The sequence below is a fragment of the Camelina sativa genome, chromosome 3 (genome assembly GCF_030686135.1).
Source record: "Camelina sativa cultivar CO46 ecotype springtype chromosome 3, ASM3068613v1".
In the NCBI taxonomy this organism is placed as follows: domain Eukaryota; kingdom Viridiplantae; phylum Streptophyta; class Magnoliopsida; order Brassicales; family Brassicaceae; genus Camelina; species Camelina sativa.
Window position 1 is genome coordinate 8,688,796 of NC_141882.1, and position 21,978 is coordinate 8,710,773.

A 21,978-nucleotide genomic window follows, 5' to 3' on the forward strand; every position below is an offset into this window, starting at 1 on the left:
TGAGAATTATTATGACATAATCTAACCCAATACAATTATACACGGCAATTAATATATACCATCTGACTATACAATATTATCAATACATGTATGTACTAACGGAGCGATATATCAGGATGAAATAACAGATATCGTACTGATTCATAGATTGACTAGTGCAATCGTAATCACTGTGTGATTTTGATTATTCGTCGATCCCATTTCTTATAATGAATATACATGATGATGTTGTATTAATTAATACGAGGTGAAAGTAACAAACTACGCTAACTAAATTTGTAACAAAGTCTATACACATTCAATACTCTAGCATATATATATGTAGAGAAACAATGTTTGTTTTATGAAAGTAAAATTAAAGTAGTTTTTGTACAATATGGTGGCCGATTTCTTAATTATAATTAGTAAGTATGCGTACATGCATGATAATTGGAAGAACTATAAAATTGATTTTTGTTACTAAAAAAAATGTATTTGTTCTATATTGAAATGGGGCATTTCGAGACTTATTATTATATTAACTGCTTTTAATTAAGAAAATATATTTTATTATTGGGACAAAGCAAACTTGCACATAAAAAAAATCAGAAAGATACAAGACGTAATTAAACTTACAAACATATATATGTTTCTACTGATTGCATGCATATACCACTGATTGATCAACAGACACATGTTCCATATTTATTACAATAAAACTCTAAAAATACTTTGAAAATGATGAGAAAGCTTTCTCTGCTTGGATCCTTATACTTCATCTTTTCTTTCTCTTATTACAAGCACCAGTAATGGCTTCGTCTGTCTTTTTCTTCTTGTGTACATCGTGTTCTCCTGCAAAGTATATAACGTATATAATATTATGAGTGACATGCATGCATCAACATAAGCTCTTATTCGTTGAGTTAGTGAGATGTGTAGATGTATGTACTATTGAGAGAGTATTTACCGTGATAGAGAATTCTAATAGTGGTATGGAGGAGGAGGAGATTTGTAGAGGTAAGGATGGTGTGGAGGAGAGTAGTGCTTAACCGGAGGAGGAGGGGACTTGTATACGTAGTGTTTCTTTGGTGGTGGCGGGGAATGGTACACTGGAGGGGGGGAGTAGTGCTTAACCGGAGGAGGAGGGGACTTGTATGCGTAATGTTTCTTTGGTGGTGGTGGGGAATGGTAAACCGGGGGAGGAGAGTAGTGCTTAACCGGTGGCGGTGGAGATTTGTAAACGTAATGCTTCTTGGGTGGGGGCGGGGAATGGTAAACTGGAGGAGGAGAGTAGTGCTTCACCGGTGGTGGTGGAGATTTGTAAACGTAGTGTTTCTTTGGTGGTGGCGGGGAATGGTAAACCGGAGGAGGAGAGTAGTGTTTAACTGGAGGAGGAGGAGACTTGTAGACGTAGTGTTTCTTTGGTGGTGGTGGTGAATGGTAAACTGGGGGCGGAGTGTAGTGCTTCACCGGTGGTGGTGGAGATTTGTAGACGTAATGCTTTTTAGGTGGGGGTGGGGAATGGTAAACCGGAGGGGGGGAGTAGTGCTTAACAGGAGGAGGAGGAGACTTGTATACGTAATGTTTCTTGGGGGGTGGCGGTGAGTGGTAAACCGGTGGGGGAGAGTAGTGCTTAACCGGAGGAGGAGGAGACTTGTACACGTAGTGCTTCTTGGGTGGCGGCGGGGAATGGTAAACCGGAGGAGGTGAGTAGTGCTTAACCGGAGGAGCGTAGTGTTTAACCGGTGGTGGAGGAGAAGAATAGAAATAGTTAGCGGTTGATTGAGATACAAAGGTGAGAGAGATTGTTAAGACAAGCAAAGTTGCCACTAAAGAGGCCATTGGAGACCCCATTGGTTGTTTTGTTTTTGGTTTGTGCAATTAGTGTCTTCCCTTCACACCCTTTAAATAGCCTTTTCAATTTCACTTTTTTCACTTCGACATAAAACCCTCGTTGTAAAACAATAAAATTACGTCATGTAAAAAGTACAATCAATTATGTACACCAAACATATTGAATATTAAATATAGAAAGAAGTGGTGTTTGTTGGTCTCTCCGACTAAAAACATTATTAATATTTTTTCGTCAGCCGTCGATGATTGACATGTTCGAACAACGTATCGAATCTCGTGACTTTCTTATTAGTATAACACTTAGATCTAAACGTTTCTTTACTGAAATCTTGATTTTTACTATATACCGTTTCTGGGGCAAAACATCACTTTGAGAACAATACTAATACTATGTCACAAAAGCAAGAAAATTAATAAGTTAAAAGGGAAAACATGAGAGAACCCTTTCTACTCTAGCCACACATGAAATATACTTTACTTTTCTGTTTATTAAAAGTGTAAAGAAATCGAATTCTACAAAACCCGTATTATGTGTTTGTATATAAGAGGTTTTTGGATATTCGATGCATCATTTGTACGTCGAGCTAAAACCAGCGAAACTAATGTCATAAAATGGTCCAAACCTGTGTTTTTACTTACCAAAGAGTCATTCTCTTTCGCTTTAACTTATTTCTTGTTTGATTACTACATAATCTACATGCATCTTTTTTATTTTCTTGTTAAAAGTACATGCATCCTAGCCTTTTTCCTCTGATTTCTTCTTTTTGGCTTCATACGCAGGTCCGTATGAATAATGTGAAACGAATAAATTTGTACTTAATGCTTTAGATTAAAGCCTTTTCAAGATTCATTTTGAGTACGTACCCAATCGAAGTTGATTTTAATATGTTCAAGTTCTCTTTTCCCCAATTTTGTTTACACCCGAGTTTGAGTATGATCTGCCTAAATAATGCATAAGTGATTTTCGGCAATAGAGTAGCCACATCTATTTTCATAGATAAAGAAATGCATATATAGACCAATAATCAGAAACAGCTAAAGATATAGCTAAACAACTTATTTTCAATCTCACCTAATTCTTACTGGTCAAAGATGCTTACACATCTGTTCTAGTTACACTTTGATTACAAAATGTAAGGAATCCAATTGCCAATATAAAACTTATCAATCCAGTGTAGATATTCATCTTTAATCAAAATGTGGTATCCCAACAGTATTACAGTCAGTGCATGTATATTTGGCCAAGCCTACAAATCAGTTTATATTGGATGTATATTTTTGATACAGCAAATTTACAATCGTACACGGTATACAGCAAACTTAATTTTTTTACCTATAACAATCAGTTCCGGATAATACTTCTTTTCATTTAGTGGACCTATATTGGAGTAATAATGAACCTATAACAACCCCCCCCCCCCCCCCCCCCCCCCAATTAAGTAACATGTTCATCCAAAGCTCGCATTTAAATAACTTTTTTGGAAAGAAAATTTTATCATTTTGTTATAGTCGCTTATATATTTCTTGTTGAACAAAAGACTATAAATATATGTATATACGTCAGTTTTATTTTTCTAATCAATACATAATAAACAAGGTATTTTTTGTAGGGAGGTATAAAACAAGCATATGAACGCGTTGACTCAAGGCGGCCGAGTGTGAAATGTCGAAGGAACATAAGAGGGAAGGTGGTCCATCATACACCAGAATATATCGCTTCCTGACGGTGACACTGCCACCGTGAGAGTGATTCTTCCATTTTCGATTTGGAGTTTTTGGCCTCACATTTATTCATTGTTTAACTTTATAACACGTTTCTTGTCCTCTCTAAGTATTTCTTAATTATATAGTACTGTCAATTTTATGCAAGAGAGAAAAATTAGCATGGTAGAAGACTTAATTATCACGACCGGTCTTTTCTGATTGGATATGAGGATGATAAAAATGTTCATCTTCTATCAAAATAAACAAATATAAATCAATAAAAGAAGCTTGGTCAAGAGTCAAAAGGTACAGTTTAGACGATTAAAGTTTATTTATTTTCATCGAAATGGATAAGTTAACCAGCTGGATTAGGACAAATTAACAACTTCGCATTATTTTTTTACATATTCTTGAAAGCTGACTTTCTTGTTGAGACGTCAAGAAATTGCAAGAATATTCACCGTCATATACTGCTTGGTCATTTGTAATATCGTAACACGACACTAGTTAGTTTACCTTTGTTGATAATATTTACATAATTACATATCTTTAGATTCCTTTGGTAAAACATAGCTTATATCTGATCACCCTCGAAATTAAAGATGATAGCTTTGAAGTAAATAATATTGTTACACACAATGCCTTAGCCAATTTGGCTATACTGAATAGATAGATTTTTATGCGCTTATTACTTTAAATCAATTAGTAATATGTGTACGTGTTATAGATTATAGGTGCTTCCTAGGGAAATTCGAATTTTCGTTTTCCTTTTCTTGGAGTTTTTTTTTTTTTTTTTGACAAATTCGAATTTTCTTCTGCTATATAATTATTTTGACAAGTTAAAATCTTTAACTAAGATAATGTTATCCCATTCCCAGCATGAGTATTATTTCTTAACACACGAAATATAACCTTTTGAGCAGAATATATATTAATGTGAGTCAAATTCTCAATTAATTTTCGAGATCTAAAACTTTCATATATTACTTTTGTGGTTAATAATTTTGTACATGGTATGATAAGTTGATACTTGAAATCATCACTGACTTACCATACATTTGTTTGGGATCGGAACAAAACAAATCATTGATATTTTCAATCTAATAGACTCGATTGACGACAAAAAAAAACTTGTATATAAGAAATATGCGATACTGTGATTGCATGATAGATTCATGACTCATGAGTAATAAGCAACATGGCCTCCTTGCTCGATATGAATTTCTAAACATATGCGACCCCTAAGAGGATCATTACTCCAGTAAGGGCTGAACGTTTCTCAAAAAACAAAAAAACAAATTTTTAACAAATTATTATTATTTATTAATTTATGTTTTACTGAAAAAATGACACATGTCTTGTTTAGTCTGAAAATTGTTTCTGAAGTGACTGTGAGAAGAAATGTTTCCCTTCTTTTTTCTCTTTCTCTTTTTTTTATTATATTTTAATAAGAGTATTTGAGAGAGCATCTCTCAGTAACGATGGTCTAAGCTACCAGCTATGCGTAAGTTTGCTAATATATATTTACGAAAATAATTTTTAAAAAATCCCTCATCATTTTCAGATGAATTGAAAAAGAAAGACTACACGTCGATAATTTGTTTAACCTAATCTATAATAAAAATATTTTGTGACCATTTCTTGGAAACACGTACATAATCGTAATTTGTCGTAAGACACAGTTTTCTCGGGTCGCCGAATGTGTCCCAATATGCAGTCTATGATCAACATGTCTTTTCAAATACGTACTACAGTACAATCTAACATAGACGATTAGTTAACTTAGTTCGACTGTAAATTTCACAAGGTTTTACAATTTTTCGAATATGATGATTGGTAAAACTTCGGCTGTAAATTTCACAAGGATTATAATTAGTAAAAACCTAACTCTTGTAAATTTAATTAACATAATTCAAGTTAAGATTTTTGCTACGAATATATAATTTAGGGAAAGAAGACCCTTTAACAAAGAAAAATTATATAATATTAGTATATATTACTAAGAGAAGAATAAACAATTGCGGCCTATAAAAGTTTGAAAAAAGAAAATCTGAGGCTTATTTGATTTGTAAGAACATAAATAAATAGAGCAGATATTTTTGTTTAACAGAAACTGGTTTTTTCCCCCAAAAAAAAAAGAGAAACTGAAAGTGTTTAAACTACGGACGTATCTATCATACGTTAGCAAGAGTCTTTTAGATTCGAACTTCCCCTGTGAGACCTAAAAATGCATAGTTGAGACTACCAAACTTGTTGGAACAGAAACAGAAAAAACACTAATCTAGTATCCTAGCTAGATCTGAGATTAGCGGTTGGTGATCTTTAGTTATCGAAGATATATATAATATGATCCTGATAAAATAAATATCAACTAAAGATTAATACACGTTTAGACTAATATGACGGAACACAAGTACTACACAACAAGGTAACTAAATTAGTTCGCAACTCTTTTTTATCGTTTTCAGAAATAGTCGTACTTTGCTTTTTCTAATACATTGATGATGCATGACTTATAAGCCAAATCCCATGCAAAACGTCTAATCTCCTCCTAATTTTGTTGACAAATATTTATATGAGTGAAACAAAAATGAGACGACGGATTCATGATCTTGCTAAATTTAAAAAAAAAAAAAAAAAAAAAAAAAAAAAAACAATTTATATCCCTCTCTATTAACATACGTAGTATATAGTATTGGACTGTTTAAAAGAATTTTGATATATTAGTTAGATTTTCTACCGAGTTGCACAAAAAAAAAAAAAAAAAAAAAAAGGTTAGATTTTATACCGAAAAACGGAAAAACTATCTCACAGTAAGATTGATTCTATATTAAATTATTCATCTTTATTTGGGTAGTTATTCATTACATTTACCATGGAGAATTACTTTAAAACAAACTGTTTTTTTTTTAATTTACATTTGGAATAATATTTAGTCCTTCCTTATGAAAGCGTAACAAGAAGCTTGTTAATCTGATAGGTTTATGTGACCAGGCTTGGCTGATATAGTACGTATTTTCCAGTTTAATTTTCTTTGGTAATGATTCAATTAGGAAACATATACATACTTGGACATCAGAATACAAAATGATATAAATTGGTTTCTCTATTTTTAAATAATTAGCTCCACTTTCTTGTTTCACGGAGGTAATATAACATAGTGTCATATTGACACTTCGAAAAGTCAATGGTAAATATTAGTTTTTACTTTTTAGTAGAAGTAGAAAATATCTTCGAAATATTCTACCGACACACAACTTCAATTTATGTTTTGAACTCTTCTACCTTTGACCCAAAAAAAAAAAATAACACTTCTACTATTACGAGGACATATATAGATTATCTTCAATTCAAATATCTCTTATACGAAATTTCAAATTTTAAGTGTGTTTCATTAAAAGAAATGATCAAGCATATTACGAGAAAATATGTTATTAATTGCGAGTCTTTTAACAAAAGAAACAAAAGAAAAAAAAACGTTATTAATGAAAACAAAAGAAGATATGAAACAATTGTGTTACAAATGTTCAATTAATTATTATTATTTTTTATCTTTGTCGACAAAAGAAGTTATTTTTCCTCTTTTAGAAATGGAAACTAAAATAAATATACAAAAAATGGTGACATCAGTAACAATTTTTTTTTGGGGGGTAAAAGAACAGTAACACTTTATTCCATCTTGGTCGTTATATTAATATGTGCACTAAACCTTAACAACATATGAGAAATCTTTCGCATCAACAATAACGAACATGCTTCCCCATCTCCAAACCCACGTGGTGGCATCATCTTCTACTTTTCAATAATTTACAGTAGGAGATCTAGCATCCACGATTATCATCATTTGACCACAAGTTTTGTTCACGGTACTGATATATCAATAAATACAATTTTTACTAATAGGAAAGAGACAACGAAGTATAACAAACATTTACTTTTTAAACTTCATCTAGATTTGTCTTTTGCTAGTAAAGTAGTCACTAGTCAGGTCCGATACAGTATGAACTGTGAACCTGACAGGGGAAGGTGGTCCGTCATACACCATAAAATGCTGGGGTAAAAAATTGTTTCGTCGATCGTTGTGTATAATAAAGAAATATCAATAGCAGTAAATTATAGTAACACGTACATACATGCGTTATTTATTCAAATTATGCAATACTCTCGACTCGTACAATCTGTATATCAGAATGACCAAAAAAAATGTATAACAAATAACTTATGTAATTCAAAACTCAGGTCAATGTTTTTTCACAAGATGATCGCTTCCCTAGCGTCATGATTTGATTCTCTCTAATCCTGTTTTTTTTTGTTAATTGTTTCATAATTTTATGCTCTGTGTAAATTGACCATTCCTTTAACTATAACAAACTAATTCGTAATGGTAATTGATAAACTAGCTACTCATCACTATATTTAGAAAATAAAAAAATATCACAATATGACAAACGAATATGTCATTGTTTCCAGGAGAGTTCTAAAAATACAAGCATGCCCACACAAACACAGTGAAGAAGGTAGTTAAGAGGGTGTTTTCCAGTGTAAGACTATAATCTGTAATTGATTTATATCTAACCATACTTGAATTAATATAGTAATGTTTTGATTAGGTTATGTAGAACAGAGACTTTTAGATCCACTTGATCCATGTTCTCATTCATTTATGTACTAATCTAGCTTTTGTTTAACAACTTGTCACTTTTTCCTAAATCATTATTGATAATCCGATTAGTCTCCTGACATTAGTCTCTGTTTGAGCCAAGAATATTTTAAATCTAATCACTAAATTATTATCATGGTAGAGAATCAATTATTTAAAGCCACCTCTCAATAATTTAGCATATTGTTCCAAACCAGTGACTAAAAGTAATGTACATTGTTAAGAAAAAAACCATTACATTAGATTTAAACTACAAACTATATATGCAAAGCCACTTCTCAATTATTAGCATAATACCCCAATTATGTAAAGCCACCTCTCAATTAATTAAGAGACATTTCCAAACCAGTGTGGCTCAAAAAAATTATACCTTGCTAGGGACAATATACCAATGTATTATTTTATTTTTAATTCACAGTATTTGTTTATTTCTTTTCAGATTTTTGCAGTATATATGTAATATGTATACGTGTCTTATCGAGTACGTTCAGCAATTCATAAGAAACATTTAATTGATATAGGGGCAACAGGTTACTACTTCTCATGTTCACCGTTAACTATTCTTATCATCTACTTTTCATCCTAACTCTCTTGTATGTTATTTCCACTTGTGCCAAAAATTGATTTCTCATTTCTTATAGATATATATACAAATTTTCATGATATGAGTAACGTATTATAGTGTTCTATATATATTTTAAACATAATTACAATTAGCACGTTTTGTCTGAATAATGTAAAGAGGACGTACTCTCTGTTTTTTTGACATTATAGACTATAGAGGACGTACTTTGTCAGCTTTACCTTATTTACTTTTTTTCCTTTTGTTAAAAAAGGCTTTACGGCTTTACCCAATACCAATAATACTACAAAGACATGTGCAATGTGATCAGTTTATTACGAATTCAAATCTTGTCTCAAAAGTCGCAGTCTAGGTGCTTGGTAAAAGATGTATAAAACAAAAGATGAAAAGATTGATATGTACATTTGCTAACTTATTAAACGTGGACAGAATCATGAAGTTTCTTGATTTAACATGAACAGAAAAGCTAAAAAAAATCTGAAGCCGGACGCGAAAAAAGCATCTGCTCTCTTTGAATATCGAATATACCCACCTTTCTCTATCCATGGCCGATCCCATCTCTGTCTTTTACTAGTTTGGTCAACCAAATAAATTGTAGTGTCACTGATCTCTTGCCTTTTTTTCATAAAAATTTCTTAACTGATTTGCTAGTTGATTAAGTACTAGTATAACCTTTAACATCCTAGATATAAAGTTGTAACTTTATGAAATATTATATATTCTATTACGAGGAAACTAATTTTAAAGCAACTAAAAGCTCTAGAAGATAGTAACTTTTTCTTTATAATTTCTAACGAGTACACATATAGGCAAATCCCCACTCTAGCGACTATATTTTAGACGATGAATTTGATTGGAAATGAAATATTCACTGTTTGAATAAACGTCTAAGTAATCTAAGTAGCCTAACGGTTTAGCGGTCTAGACAATATATAGGCGTTAAACAAACAATCCAAATCGAAAGCTATGTAAGAACTAGTAAGTATTATTAACACACATATAACATAAAGACAAAAAACAAATCACTGAGAATCATGGTAGTTAAAAAAAGAAGAGTAATATGAGATTCTATCACAATATTGTTATGGAAGTAATGAACAAATACAACTAATAATCTTTGAGTAAACACTATCGAAATCCTAATCCGTATAATTCCCACATACAAAGGAAATGACTGTAATAAATAAACAGGCTTTGATAGATGGGCATTGATAAGATCATGCACTAAATCTATCCAGGAGATGAAAGAAAAAAAAAAAAAAAAGAGGACTTGAGGTTCTAATCACCTCATCTGCTAGACTCTTGTGTCTCTCCATACATCTCTATTGTTTCGAGTGAGACAATAATCTATTTGCAGGAGGGACGATGAAAGCGCGAAACAATAAGTTACCATTTGGTCAATGTACCTCAAATGTCACTTACTAATCACCTCCTTCCTCCACGTTGTCCTGGTCTTGGACCTGGGTTTCTGGAAAATTGTAGCCGCAAAATCTTGGAATCAGGTTCGTCTTCATCCATTCGATAGTCTGTCAAACATATAGCTAAATCAGTTAAACCGGAGGACGGGTGTTGTCTTGCATCAGGACAACATCAAACTTTGATGCACTATAAATTCTTGCATAGTGTTTATAACTAAGATGAAGATAGTAATATCCACTTATCCAGAAACCAATGCAAAACAAACACAATATGTGTTGGACCAATTATTCGCAGTCCCCTAAGTAGAGAGCATCACAGTTACCTTGCAAGGCGCTAAGTGCAGTTGCTGCACATGCAGGGCTTTCAAAATCAACAAAACAAAGAACAATAGGATCTCCATTCCTCTGCATAAAACTCCTTAAAAAGTCAATATTAATGAAATTTTGGGACCAACTGTTTCAATGATGCTTCAAGTTGAAACCAATGAACTTACTCTTACATGTTTTGAATCCTTAGTCACAAGTCTCACTTCTCTATATCCCACGAAAGGCCGAAATATATCTAGACTTCAGTTAAGGACAGTGAACAGCTCAAGCATTCTTTTAAGTAAAGGCATAAATATTGGCATTTAAGAACTTCTGTAATGAGTCATTAGATAGGATACGGGACACTTCTCTTCTTGAGCAATTAGAAGGAAGTCCTTCAACATATAGAGTGTTGGATACATCATGAGGTAGAGACTGCAGTTTGCGGCTCGGCCTACCAACTGAATCCGGCTGACCATGACTCATATCCCGACCATTTGGCCTAGAATCTGGAGGCAAAAGCCCACCACGCCCACCCATGGTTGGACCAGGCATCATATTGTTACCCCCTGGTCTTCCCATGCCAACAACACCATTAAATGGATCAGCTTCCTCAGATGGAACAGAAGGCGTTTGCTACAAAACAAGGGAAAAGGTTTCAGTTCACAGAAGAATGAAAACAAAAACCAAAAAGAGCCAAGACATTAAAATAAGTGAATGAAGGATTGTACCATACTCTGCAGGTACCGGTCATAAGCTGATCCAATCGTTCTAGTATCATTCAAAGAATGAGGGATACCTCGATCCTCCTCATCCCGTGACATATAGCTGTGCCTATCATGGCCTGAAGGCATCACAGACGGTGGTGGACCTTCTACAAGGAGAATAACAAGACAAATTCAAACTCAAACTTCCAAACATATGATTAACCTATAAACAGAAACAAAGAGTACACAAGATACATACAACTCAACCTTTTTTAGTAAAACAAGAATAGATTTTGAAGTCAAAAGGCAAAGAGGCAATATTCAGGTGAAAAATGTGTTCAATGTTCTACATGAGTATCAGCACAACAATGCCCACTAACACGAAGAACCTTAAAGGGATACGAATCCAAATCATAAAAATGTAAAATCACAGACTGGATTTTAGCTTACCGAAGTCAGAACGGTGACGTTTCGGAAGACCACCGTGATGGGTCGAAGACGTTGGAGGCTGGTACTGTCTCTGCTGCTGGTTCCAGTACCCATCTGCCATTGACGGCGACGGAAACAAAACAAATCGAGAAATCTCACAAGACTACAAATTAAGGGAATCCCTGATTTCAAAAATTAGGGCTTTGGATTGCAGTATACTAGGTCTGAATCGATCAAAACTCTCCTCAGCTTCTTGCTTCCTTCTTCTACAGATCGGGATTTTCTCAATTTCAATTTCAGTTTCGAATTTTTTTTTCTGGTTTTTTTTCGCTTTCGAAGAAGCAGAAGTTAATGATCCCCCGACCCGTTTTTAATAAAACCCGATCTATCTTCTCGCGCCAATTTAACGGGCCTGTAAACTAATTGATCCATTGGCTCATTCTTATCAAAATTCATAAATTGTTACTGAGCTGGACCTGAACACAAACATGTCTTTGTCTCTCTTTTTTTTTTTTTTTTTTTTTTTTTTGTCACAGTTTCTTCAAGTTTATACCCCATTCAAACCCAACTCTCTTCAATGCAACATTGATCCAAAATGTTGAATCAACAAGATCAATCCTATCAAACTTGACAACTATCTTCGTTTTCTTCCGATTTCTGAATATGAATGAAATTACTAATCAACCTTATAACACGAAGTTTAGACTATTATACCAAAAATATTCTAAGAACATTCAATGTGTGTATCTTCTTGAAAAAAAATAACTCTCCGACTTTTGTGTTAGTTTTATGGCTCATCAGGATCATGGAAAGTGATGAGAATTTGGAATGAGAGATATTTTATTTTTGTAAAAGATTTATTAGTCGAATATTTAGTGGGATTTGGTAAGTGATCCTAATTCCTAATTAAGGGACACGATTTCCTTAATCTATCTAGGGTTTTCTTGGTTTCTTCTATAAAAAGAGAGAGTCAGGTCAGTCGTTCTCCACAAGTATAGTTGATAATAAGATTCAATCCAATATACTTTTGGATCAAGAATTGCGAAAATTTCTTATCGTATGCATGATTGAGAACCATATCAAAGTACGCGTACCTCTCTGCTTGTACCTTCGCATTATTTTGATCCAAAAATATATCGGACTTACTCATATTATCGGCTATTTATAAGAGGGGCAACCCGTATCCTCACTCCTCAGTTGGTTTGATACTCAAAATAACTTTGCATCGTTTGCTTGTTTTTAAAGCTCATCAAGGATAAAAACACAGAAGTTGCCCCTCTTGCAATGTTATTGGCCTTGATAGTAAATTTCATATTGAGTTTTCGTGTAAAACCTTTTAAGTAGTATAAAATTCTTAATTTACCCTCTCGCTATTTTTCACCGTCACTGTTTTGTCCTCAAGCTCTTCATTTTTTCTCTTATAAATTGTTTCTTTTTTTTTAGGCGGTAAAAGTCAATTACACATGTGAAAAGTTCTTTCACTTTAGCCCACTGAATGATATAAATCGATCTATATTTGGACTTCAAAACAACACGCATAATATTATTGAAGAATATTATACTAGCACTAACGAAAACCAATTTACCTACAAACCCAAGAGTCAGAAGATTATACACAAACAGTAAATTAATTTAAAGCCCTCCAATTGGGTTAGTCGATGAGCACATATATATAGCAGTTATATCTGGGACAAGGAGTCATTAAAGATAGAGTTTTAATATATCTGGGACGCCCACCAAAGACGAATACACATATCATCAAATTGCCAAATTGATATTAAAAATGACGTCATCATCACTAATGCAACAAGTAGAAGAAACCCTCTCATTCCATTGGAATGTCTCTAAAAAATGATATAAAATCGTAAAACATTATCTTTCTTTTCCCCTATAAGACTCGTATACTAGTTCAACTTGATATAATAACTCAATCAAGAATCAAAAAAATTGTTGAAAACGTCCATCGAAGAAGGAGACTGTATCCTCGATGGACTACTCTGAATGATAGAATTAAAGTCGTTGAAGAAAGACGAATAACCTTGAGGGTCGGTAGGTCCAACCGTAGAAAAGAAGTCTGGTGATATCAACGGCAGAGACGTGGGTCCAGGTGATAAAATACCAGCATGGTGAAAACTTGGCCGTTCGATCGGATGATGTTGATGTTGTTGTTGAAGATTATGATGAAGATGATTATAATATTGATCCATAGTCCCTACGCCTCCTACAAATTTCCCTAGTTCGTTCGAGGTATTAGCTCTTTCCGTAGAAGCGAACCGAGCCGCCGGAGATATCAAACCATGGGATGCATCAAATGATGCTGACGTGTCGTTTGGTGCTGAGATGGATGTAGAAGAGGAAGATGATGATGTTGTGGAGCTAGAGGTTTTGCCTGTGAGACGTTGAACCAATGTCATGAAGTTATTAGGGTGTGTATGGATAATCTTGGGAGATACAGTGTATATGATCACTGGACCACCTGGCGGCCGCGTTTGCCGTTGTTCTTGCTGATGGATTTGTGGTGGTTGCGGTGGCGGCTGTTGCGGCGCCAATGGTGGCTTCTTGATGATCTTGTGCGAATCTCCACGGACCTTCAGTGGTGCTGGTCTCGGACCCAAGATTCCTCTTGATCTTGGCGATCTATTATCCATGGAATCCACTTTATAAGATGAATATTTTATAAAAGAGAGAGATAGATGTGTGAGTGTATGTGAATGTGATGATAATTCTAGAGAAGAACAATGATTATGTGATGATTAGGGGAAAAGGGTGGGTACATGAGTGTTTGTATATATATGATTTGTGTATGTATCAAAAAGAAGGAGAGAGAAAAGTCAAATGAAGAAAGCAGAGTAAACCTACTTAAAAAAAAGTGGTAAAATTTGGCTACTTGATTGTTTAGTAATGATTTTTTAATCTAATGTTTCTTCTAGTATACTTGTTTCTTACCAAGATTTGGTTTGGTTTACCCAAGATCAAAAGTTTTCCAGTCGTTAGCAAAGACTTACTTTTTAACTACGACTTCCAACTTCAAATATTTTATTATTGTTACCTCAAATTATTCACATTTTTGGTTAATTAAATTGATATAGATAGATATATATAGGTGGTGCATGCTTACATTGTTGTACTATACAAAAGTTTAGAGATGAATTAACTCTTTTAAAAACAACATAATTAGAAGAAGTTACTTTATAATAAAATTGGATCACAACTTATGGGTGTGTTCCTTTTTTTTTCTGTTCTTTTTGTTTGCATCTAAATGAACGAACATAAAAGGGTTGAATATGTCCAGTCTTGAGGAAGTCAAAAGCGTAGAAGAGGTCATAAGTGCCACGTCAGACACTTGGATGCTGACTTGGCATGAATTTGTACAGCTCCAACACGGTTCTGCTGATCCAGACATGACCCTGTTTCCGTGGACCATAATGGACACAGATTTTTTCCTTTGTCAAACAAAAAACTAGATGTGGTCAGACCTAGGGCTGGGCAAAATAACCGATAACCAAATAACCGACCGAAACCGAACCGAAAAAAACTAAACCGAACCGAACCGAAATTCTTCAAATACCCGAATGGTTAGTAAAAATCTATATCCAAACTAACCGAAACCGAACCGAACCGAACCGACAATTAAATGGTTAACCGAAATATCCGAAAACCTAGAAGATATCAAATATTATATACTTAATATTATGCAAAACTATAAAATAAACTTAAAATATAAATTATTTCTAGATTCAAAACAATTAAATATTTTAAATAATCAATATATGTAAATGTTATTATTTTGAATTTACAAAGTTAAATACTATTTTGTAAAATTGAATCAATATTTTTCCCTTTTTTGTATTTTTGTTATTGTATATTTGGTTAATTTTGGTTATATTCGGTTAGTTTTGGTTATATTTGGTTTATTTGGTTAATGTTAATATAATTTATGTTAGTTATGGTTATTTATTTAAATAACCAAACCGAAACCGAACCGAAAGAAACCGAACCGAACTAAACCGAAATTTCATAAATATCCAAATGGTTACTATATTATTATATCCAAAATAACCGAAACCGAATACAACCGAACCGAAACCGAATGGTTAACCGAATGCCCAGGCCTAGTCAGACCGTTTAATAATACATTTTCCAAACCATAATAAGGCATTTAAAAAAAAAAAACTAAAATGAACGTCGAGATATTGAAATAGTATGCAACATTTCTGACATTTAGTAGGGCAGTGGTTAAGGTGAGTCCACTTTTTATAACTAATTTTTCATGTTCAAGTTCTGGTATATAGTGACGAAAAATAAAAAGTTCTGGTATATAGCACCGTTATATTAACCAAAAAAACTATGCGACGTGAAAATGTCAAAAAAGATAAATTGATTATTTCCGCTACGTCCACGAATACACATATACATACGTTATAGTTTCTTAGTTTCATTAAAAAGTGATGGAAGACCCAAACCACAACGCTCTCGGCCATTTAAATTTCTTATTTATGCAAAAAAAAAACCAATTTCATGGATTTAAATCCCGGAAAAAATATCATAAAAATCTCCAATTTTCAAATTTGTGACATTTTAATCACTAACTTTCAAAATGTCATTTTAATCACAAATTTTTTGTTAACTTGACCATAAAATAGCAAAGATTTAAATTTCAGGATTTTTTTTGTTTCACGCGCCTTTCGTGCATGTGGGTTTGCTTCTTGTGTAGTCTCGCAGACAAACTAGCGTTTTATATATTTTTTCCCACAGTTATGAATTTCTCTTATATAAATCACTTTCATAAGAAACTCATAAAAAACATCACTAAAAAAGTCTTGGGAAACTTTCGATAATAGACAAAAGTAAGATGTGTATTTGTGTTGACCCATAAGTTACATGTATGAATTCTATAAACCAGATACGAGACTTCTAACAAAACAAAAACTTAGAGAAGAAGAACGTACTAGACAAATATTTTAGCTCTACAAGATTGAATGTCCTGTCAAGGTCTATCTTGACTTATAATCTATAGATGGACCCTGAAAGTTTGTTTTTGGCTAGCTCCGACTTTCAAAGTATCAACATGCAAATTTAGTTGAGACCTGCTTAAGTACCATGTAGGACTAACACAAATATGGGTCTACTTTAGTTATCTTTTCATTAGGATTTATATTTTGTTTGGTTTACGAACGTGAGAATTAATTTGATACAAAAATTTTATCTAAAAAAATTTGGCCTCAGTTCATATTCAATTTCCAAACCAAATACCATTTATTTTATAAATTAGTTGTAACTGACTTTTTTATTTTATAAATGTGAAATTTGGATTATACATATATGACTTCGTAAGTAGACTCGAACTTAAGATCTCCTTCCTTGTCAATGTTTTTGTAAAAGCCATTGGAACATGAATCACTCTAGGTATAACTGATTTTTCAAGATTCGATTTCAGTTATTGTTTAAAAATATAATTCAAATAGCATCTGATTCTAACATATTGACAGATGTACATATAAGACTTGTAATATAGCGAGGTGTATATATTATATTTGTATTCTTTTGGCAATGTATGGTAGTACCGTAGCAGTACATAATATAAAATCATGATAATCTGAAAAAGTGCATAATTGAAATGGTGCTAGACGCGGAAATATACAAACAGGGAGAAAAAGTCTTTTCAAAAGACTCTTTTGTGTTTGGTTTTTAAGTCTATCCAACTCGAATCTCCAAGTGACAAGGTCCATCTCTATATCTTCACTTAATGTTGGAAAGTGATTGGTCTTTCAAAGTCTTTGTAGATTCTACCACTTTATTTTTGTTTTCAAAAAAATTTAGGAATAATTCTAACTTTTGCTGAACAGAGATTATCAACATATTTTTTATCAATTAGCTTCTGATAAGAATGAACGCGTATAACCTTAAAGGTCTTACGCGTATTATCGATATATAATATCGTATAAACAATAAAGAATAATATTAGATCATAGTCTTACTAATACCATAATATATTTTACATCAAAAGTATAGTTGCAAAGGCTGCTTCTAGATACTAGATAGTATTGAATCAGTCTTAAGTCTTAACAATACCAATATTTCGATTTCCTAAACAAGAAACAACTCCTTAGACCAAAGACTATTTGATATCTACTGAGGTTGTTTTCTTTCAAGGCTACTCATATCAAAATCAAAATGGAGGTTAGATGTGGTTAAAAAAAAAATAGCACGGAATCAATACCTATCTTTCTCATAAACCTAATCACATATTCAGACAAAGCGTAAATGAAACATGAAAGTTACTGGAGTATGGTATCAGTTAGTGTGGTTCCTAACTTTTAATAAACCGAGAAACTAAGAAATCCAAACCCGTACCAATCCAAGATTGTCTGTATACCTAGCTTAAATGGTCGACTACGTAAGTTACATAGAACAAATACAAATGGTGTAAACGAAGTATAACAGATTATAGGCGGAATCGTTTTTTTGGGAAAATGAGCCACATTTTTATAAGAATCTACAACTTCTTATGAATGAATGAATAAGTGACCAAAATTAAGTAAACAAAAAAACGTAAAAACTCAGCGGAAATTAATTGGTGAATTCATCTTACAATAGAGAATAACATCTTTAATCTTCTCATCCCTGTCCTCATCTACCATCGCACTACCGACTGACGAATTAGTCGGAGAAGATTTTATTGAGTGAATGGAGCTCTTTCTCCTTGTCACTTTCTTAGAGTTAGATCTCTCCCCTCCTTGATCGCCTTCGGCCCCCGCGTCAAAGCACATACACAGCCGCATAAATGGTTTCAGGAATCCAAAGCTTCTTCCACTTGTTTTTGGTTGCGACATTTTTCGAAGATGGAACAAGATCTATCGTTACACTCGAGATCCACGCGTACGAAGCTTACGAATAACAAATCCACGAAGGTGGTGTGTCAAGAGTATAGCTAGATGTAAAATTAACGTAGAAGATTTGAGTCTATCTTTTAGTATCCTACAGATTAGGGATAATGACTATATATAAACATACGAAAGTTAATTCCCAATTTTGTGTGTTTGACTCTATAGTAATTTTGTTTCTATAAAAAATATTTGGGCATTTTCCGCAAAATTGTAAAATTTTGATGTATTTTTTAAGGACCGTAATGTTTGGCATTGTCCGCAAAATTGTAAAGTTATTTCCTTATTAGAATGAGCATTATCAATGTGTTTTACTAATTTGTCAAGTTTTGAATTAAAAGTTACAGCTAAATTTGAGGATTCAACTACTGTTACCACTTTTTTGGGATACAAAATCTGCAATAATATCGTTATTCAAAAACAAATATTGATGAGAAATACTAATACAGTATTGACAAAATCGATTCTATCTTTTGATTTGATAAATCGTATAGCTTTTGGTAAGATTTTTGTTTTCAAATTTTAACTAGCTTCTATATATACATTTTTAAAGACATTTAGCAAATAAATTCTGAAGTTGGAACATATTTACAAGCATGTCATTATCATTAATTATTATTATTTTTTTATAATTTAATTAATTAATATTAAGTTTTGATTTTGGAAAACAAGATATCTCATCCCAATAAAATTTCCAAAACAAGAGGAACAACTCCCTTTAACATGAAGTATTAAGTTTATGAAGTAATTAATTTTATTAATATTAAGTTTCCAATTTTACAAAACAATAAGAATTAATTCTATAAACACACACAATATTTTCCTTCTTTAACTACTTATTTATTCTCATAATATAAAACAATAAACCTCAAACAAAACACTTTCTACATTAACTAATATATATCTATATTTTGTAAGTTTGTAATTTTTTAAAAATACAAATTAAATATTAGTTATTGATATAGTTAATCTACAAAACAAATAACATTTTATTTTTATTAAAAAATAGTTCCGCGGTGTACCGGGTGAATATCTAGTTTGTAAGTATTACCCATCCAACTGTTTAAATATATACAGTATATCTATATACAGTATGTATATCTTTTCAATACACGTACAGTATTTGTTTCGTTTGACATATATAACAAAGTAAATCATGCATGTAATATGATTTTATAAGAATTTATTACAAAAAAAGGAATGATGATACAATAAAACCTCTATAAATTAATAATGTTAGGACCAATGTTCAAGAAAGCGCTAGGCGTTAAATAGGCGGTGATCCAACGCCTACCGCCTAGAACGCTTAATCGGAATCTAGACGGTTTTAGGCGATTTAGGCGTTTACACTATAAACTAATATATATATATATATGATATTATATACATAATTATACAAAATATGTATAAGAATAATAAAAATATTAAATCAAAAACATAATAATAGATAAAAAAAATTATTTCAATTCATTTTAAATAACATATTAAATATTTATAATTATGTTTATAGAAATAAACCTTATAAATTTTAAATTTGTGCAATGAAAATTCTAAAAATTCACTAAAATGATGATACTACAATTTTAGGCGGTCAAAGCGGTCGTCTAGGCGGTGCTATAGCGCCTAGCGCCTAGACGGGGTGGAGACGGACGTCTAGAACGCTTTTTCGAACACTGGTTAGGACCAAGACATTTTATTAATTTATAGTGATATTAATTTATCTATAAATTAATAATAATTCTTTTATAGGTATATTTTTAATTGTTTAATTTTAAAAAAATTATGAATTGAGACATTTTTTGCAAAATAAGATTAGAATTTTCGATGTTGTAAATCTTATGGTATCAAAATTGAATTTGAAATAATTAAAAACTATTATTGACAAAGAATTACAAATATTAAAGACAAATTCACTTATACAAATGACATAAATATTCAAATTTATGAATAAGAAGATCAATTATCGTATTTTAATAGTTTATCAAACTATCAAGATGTATATTTAGAAATTAAAATTTTTAAAAAGTTTTAGCTGTTTTATGAAATGTTATAGAATATTTTATATCATTATAGTTTGAAGATACAACCTAACAATTGTTTTATAGATATGAAATGTAAGAGAAACATACTTTACTATATTAGCATATATATATATATGTAAATTTACATGATTATTAATTTATGATATTATTGGGACAATATTTTACAAGGAGATTTCAAAAAAAAATATTATCTTATTATCTTATCAAATTTTGTTATTTTTACATTGTCCCGACTTGGGACTAGTAAAATTTATTAATTTATAGTGTTTATTAATTTATAGAGGTTTTACTGTATTAAGAAAAAAAAATTATAGATATGCTGCAAGAAGCAATTTTGTCTGTCCAATTGTGTGACAGTGAAAAGGTAAGCCCCAAAGGCCCAAAATAGAATTGAGTAAATTACACCTTGTTAGAACTACCGACTACGTACCGTTTGCTGCACCATGTTCTTCTTGGCCGTCGAACTTAATTAGCGCCTTTAAGCTAGTTTCTCAGTGAATTCAAGATCAACTCTCCCATGGATTTTCAACCATTCGATTGATTAAACGGGATATAAATATGATTAATTGTCGCAATTCATTTATACGCTAAGAATGTAGAAAATTACTAGTAATATCTAGATAGCGAATTAACATGAAAATCAGTATTGATTGGTAGAATAAATTCACAACTATGATATTTAATGATCTTCATGTTGATTTCCCAACCCAAAAACTTTTATGCTAACAAAATACTAGTTCTTTTTTTTTTTTTTTTTTTTTTTTTTGATTTGATAGTTCTAATTTTTAAGTATTAGAGTAATTACATAAGCTTTTTTTCCCTTTATACATTATTAAGTTGCATACTTCACACTTGTAACAAGTTATATATTTTTTTGTTTATATCGAATTAATATTTTATAATTAAAAGTCAAGCAACTTCGAGTCAAATAGGAATTAATAACACAGCTGCGAATTAATAAATGCCAATCCGAAAGAAAAAAAATTAACGTTTGACTTCGTATTATTCACAATTTTGTAGGTATTTTTAATCATTAGACTAGGGATATCGTATCGTAAACACAAAATAGTATTGGGATCGGAGCTTACCATAGATCTAGTTTTAAGGCTGCCCAATCAAAAAACTAATCGGTGGTGATCAACAATGATAAATTAACAGTCAAGTGTTATAATAATGATAAAGTCCTAAAAATAATAAATACATTAGAGAATTCAACTTGTGGGACTAAGAAAGAGAGATTTCAACTTCGTAGATTTGAAGGAATTGAGAGAAATAAGAGAACCATAGGTCGACACGAGGGTAGAAGCACGTGTTCTCCCGTGCGTGTGGCCCTTAATCTTGGCGTCAATCTATCTTAATCTTACTATATTATCATGGTTACATAATCTATGCTCTTAACGGTCACTAATCTA

The 21,978-nt window shown here is 32.1% G+C and overlaps 2 protein-coding genes across 7 annotated transcripts; both read right to left on the minus strand.

Annotated features, from left to right (window-relative positions):
- Positions 1-531: 531 nt before the first annotated feature.
- LOC104776248 (uncharacterized) lies at positions 532-7,465 on the minus strand. Of its 2 annotated transcripts, XM_087508730.1 has the most exons (3): positions 7,387-7,465; positions 947-1,892; positions 532-831 (listed from the first exon to the last, which is right to left on the minus strand). In XM_087508730.1, the coding sequence occupies exon 2, from the start codon at positions 1,831-1,833 to the stop codon at positions 961-963; it is 873 nt and encodes a 290-aa protein (XP_087364856.1). In that variant the 5' UTR covers positions 1,834-1,892; positions 7,387-7,465; the 3' UTR covers positions 532-831; positions 947-960. The 2 variants fall into 2 exon arrangements, with proteins under 2 accessions (XP_087364856.1, XP_010498579.2); XM_010500277.3 differs by lacking the exon at positions 7,387-7,465 and having other exon boundaries at positions 947-2,309.
- Positions 7,466-9,802: 2,337 nt separating this feature from the next.
- Positions 9,803-14,392, minus strand: LOC104776249 (nuclear speckle RNA-binding protein B). 5 transcript variants are annotated; one of them, XR_015595399.1, is made up of 6 exons: positions 11,662-11,914; positions 11,236-11,378; positions 10,925-11,140; positions 10,693-10,760; positions 10,522-10,603; positions 9,803-10,306 (listed from the first exon to the last, which is right to left on the minus strand). XR_015595399.1 is itself a non-coding variant. In XM_087508731.1 (6 exons), the coding sequence occupies exons 1-6, from the start codon at positions 14,286-14,288 to the stop codon at positions 10,206-10,208; spliced, it is 1,275 nt and encodes a 424-aa protein (XP_087364857.1). In that variant the 5' UTR covers positions 14,289-14,392; the 3' UTR covers positions 9,803-10,205. The 5 variants fall into 5 exon arrangements, 3 of the variants coding, with proteins under 3 accessions (XP_087364857.1, XP_010498582.1, XP_010498581.1); XM_087508731.1 differs by lacking the exon at positions 11,662-11,914 and adding an exon at positions 13,679-14,392 and having other exon boundaries at positions 10,699-10,760; positions 10,864-11,140; XM_010500280.3 differs by having other exon boundaries at positions 10,699-10,760; positions 10,864-11,140.
- Between the last annotated feature and the right edge of the window lie 7,586 nt (positions 14,393-21,978).

What these genes read in the sequence shown, in the direction of transcription:
- LOC104776248 (XM_087508730.1), bottom strand. Translation starts at nt 1,833, where the DNA reads ATGGGGTCTCCAATGGCCTCTTTAGTGGCAACTTTGCTTGTCTTAACA.
- LOC104776249 (XM_087508731.1), bottom strand. Translation starts at nt 14,288, where the DNA reads ATGGATAATAGATCGCCAAGATCAAGAGGAATCTTGGGTCCGAGACCA. An exon ending in TGGACCTACCGACCCTCAAG is followed by an intron (nt 11,379 to 13,678) that starts GTTATTCGTCTT and finishes TTCTCCTTGTAG; the next exon opens with AAGGTCCACCACCGTCTGTG. An exon ending in TGCACTTAGCGCCTTGCAAG is followed by an intron (nt 10,307 to 10,521) that starts GTAACTGTGATG and finishes TATGTTTGACAG; the next exon opens with ACTATCGAATGGATGAAGAC.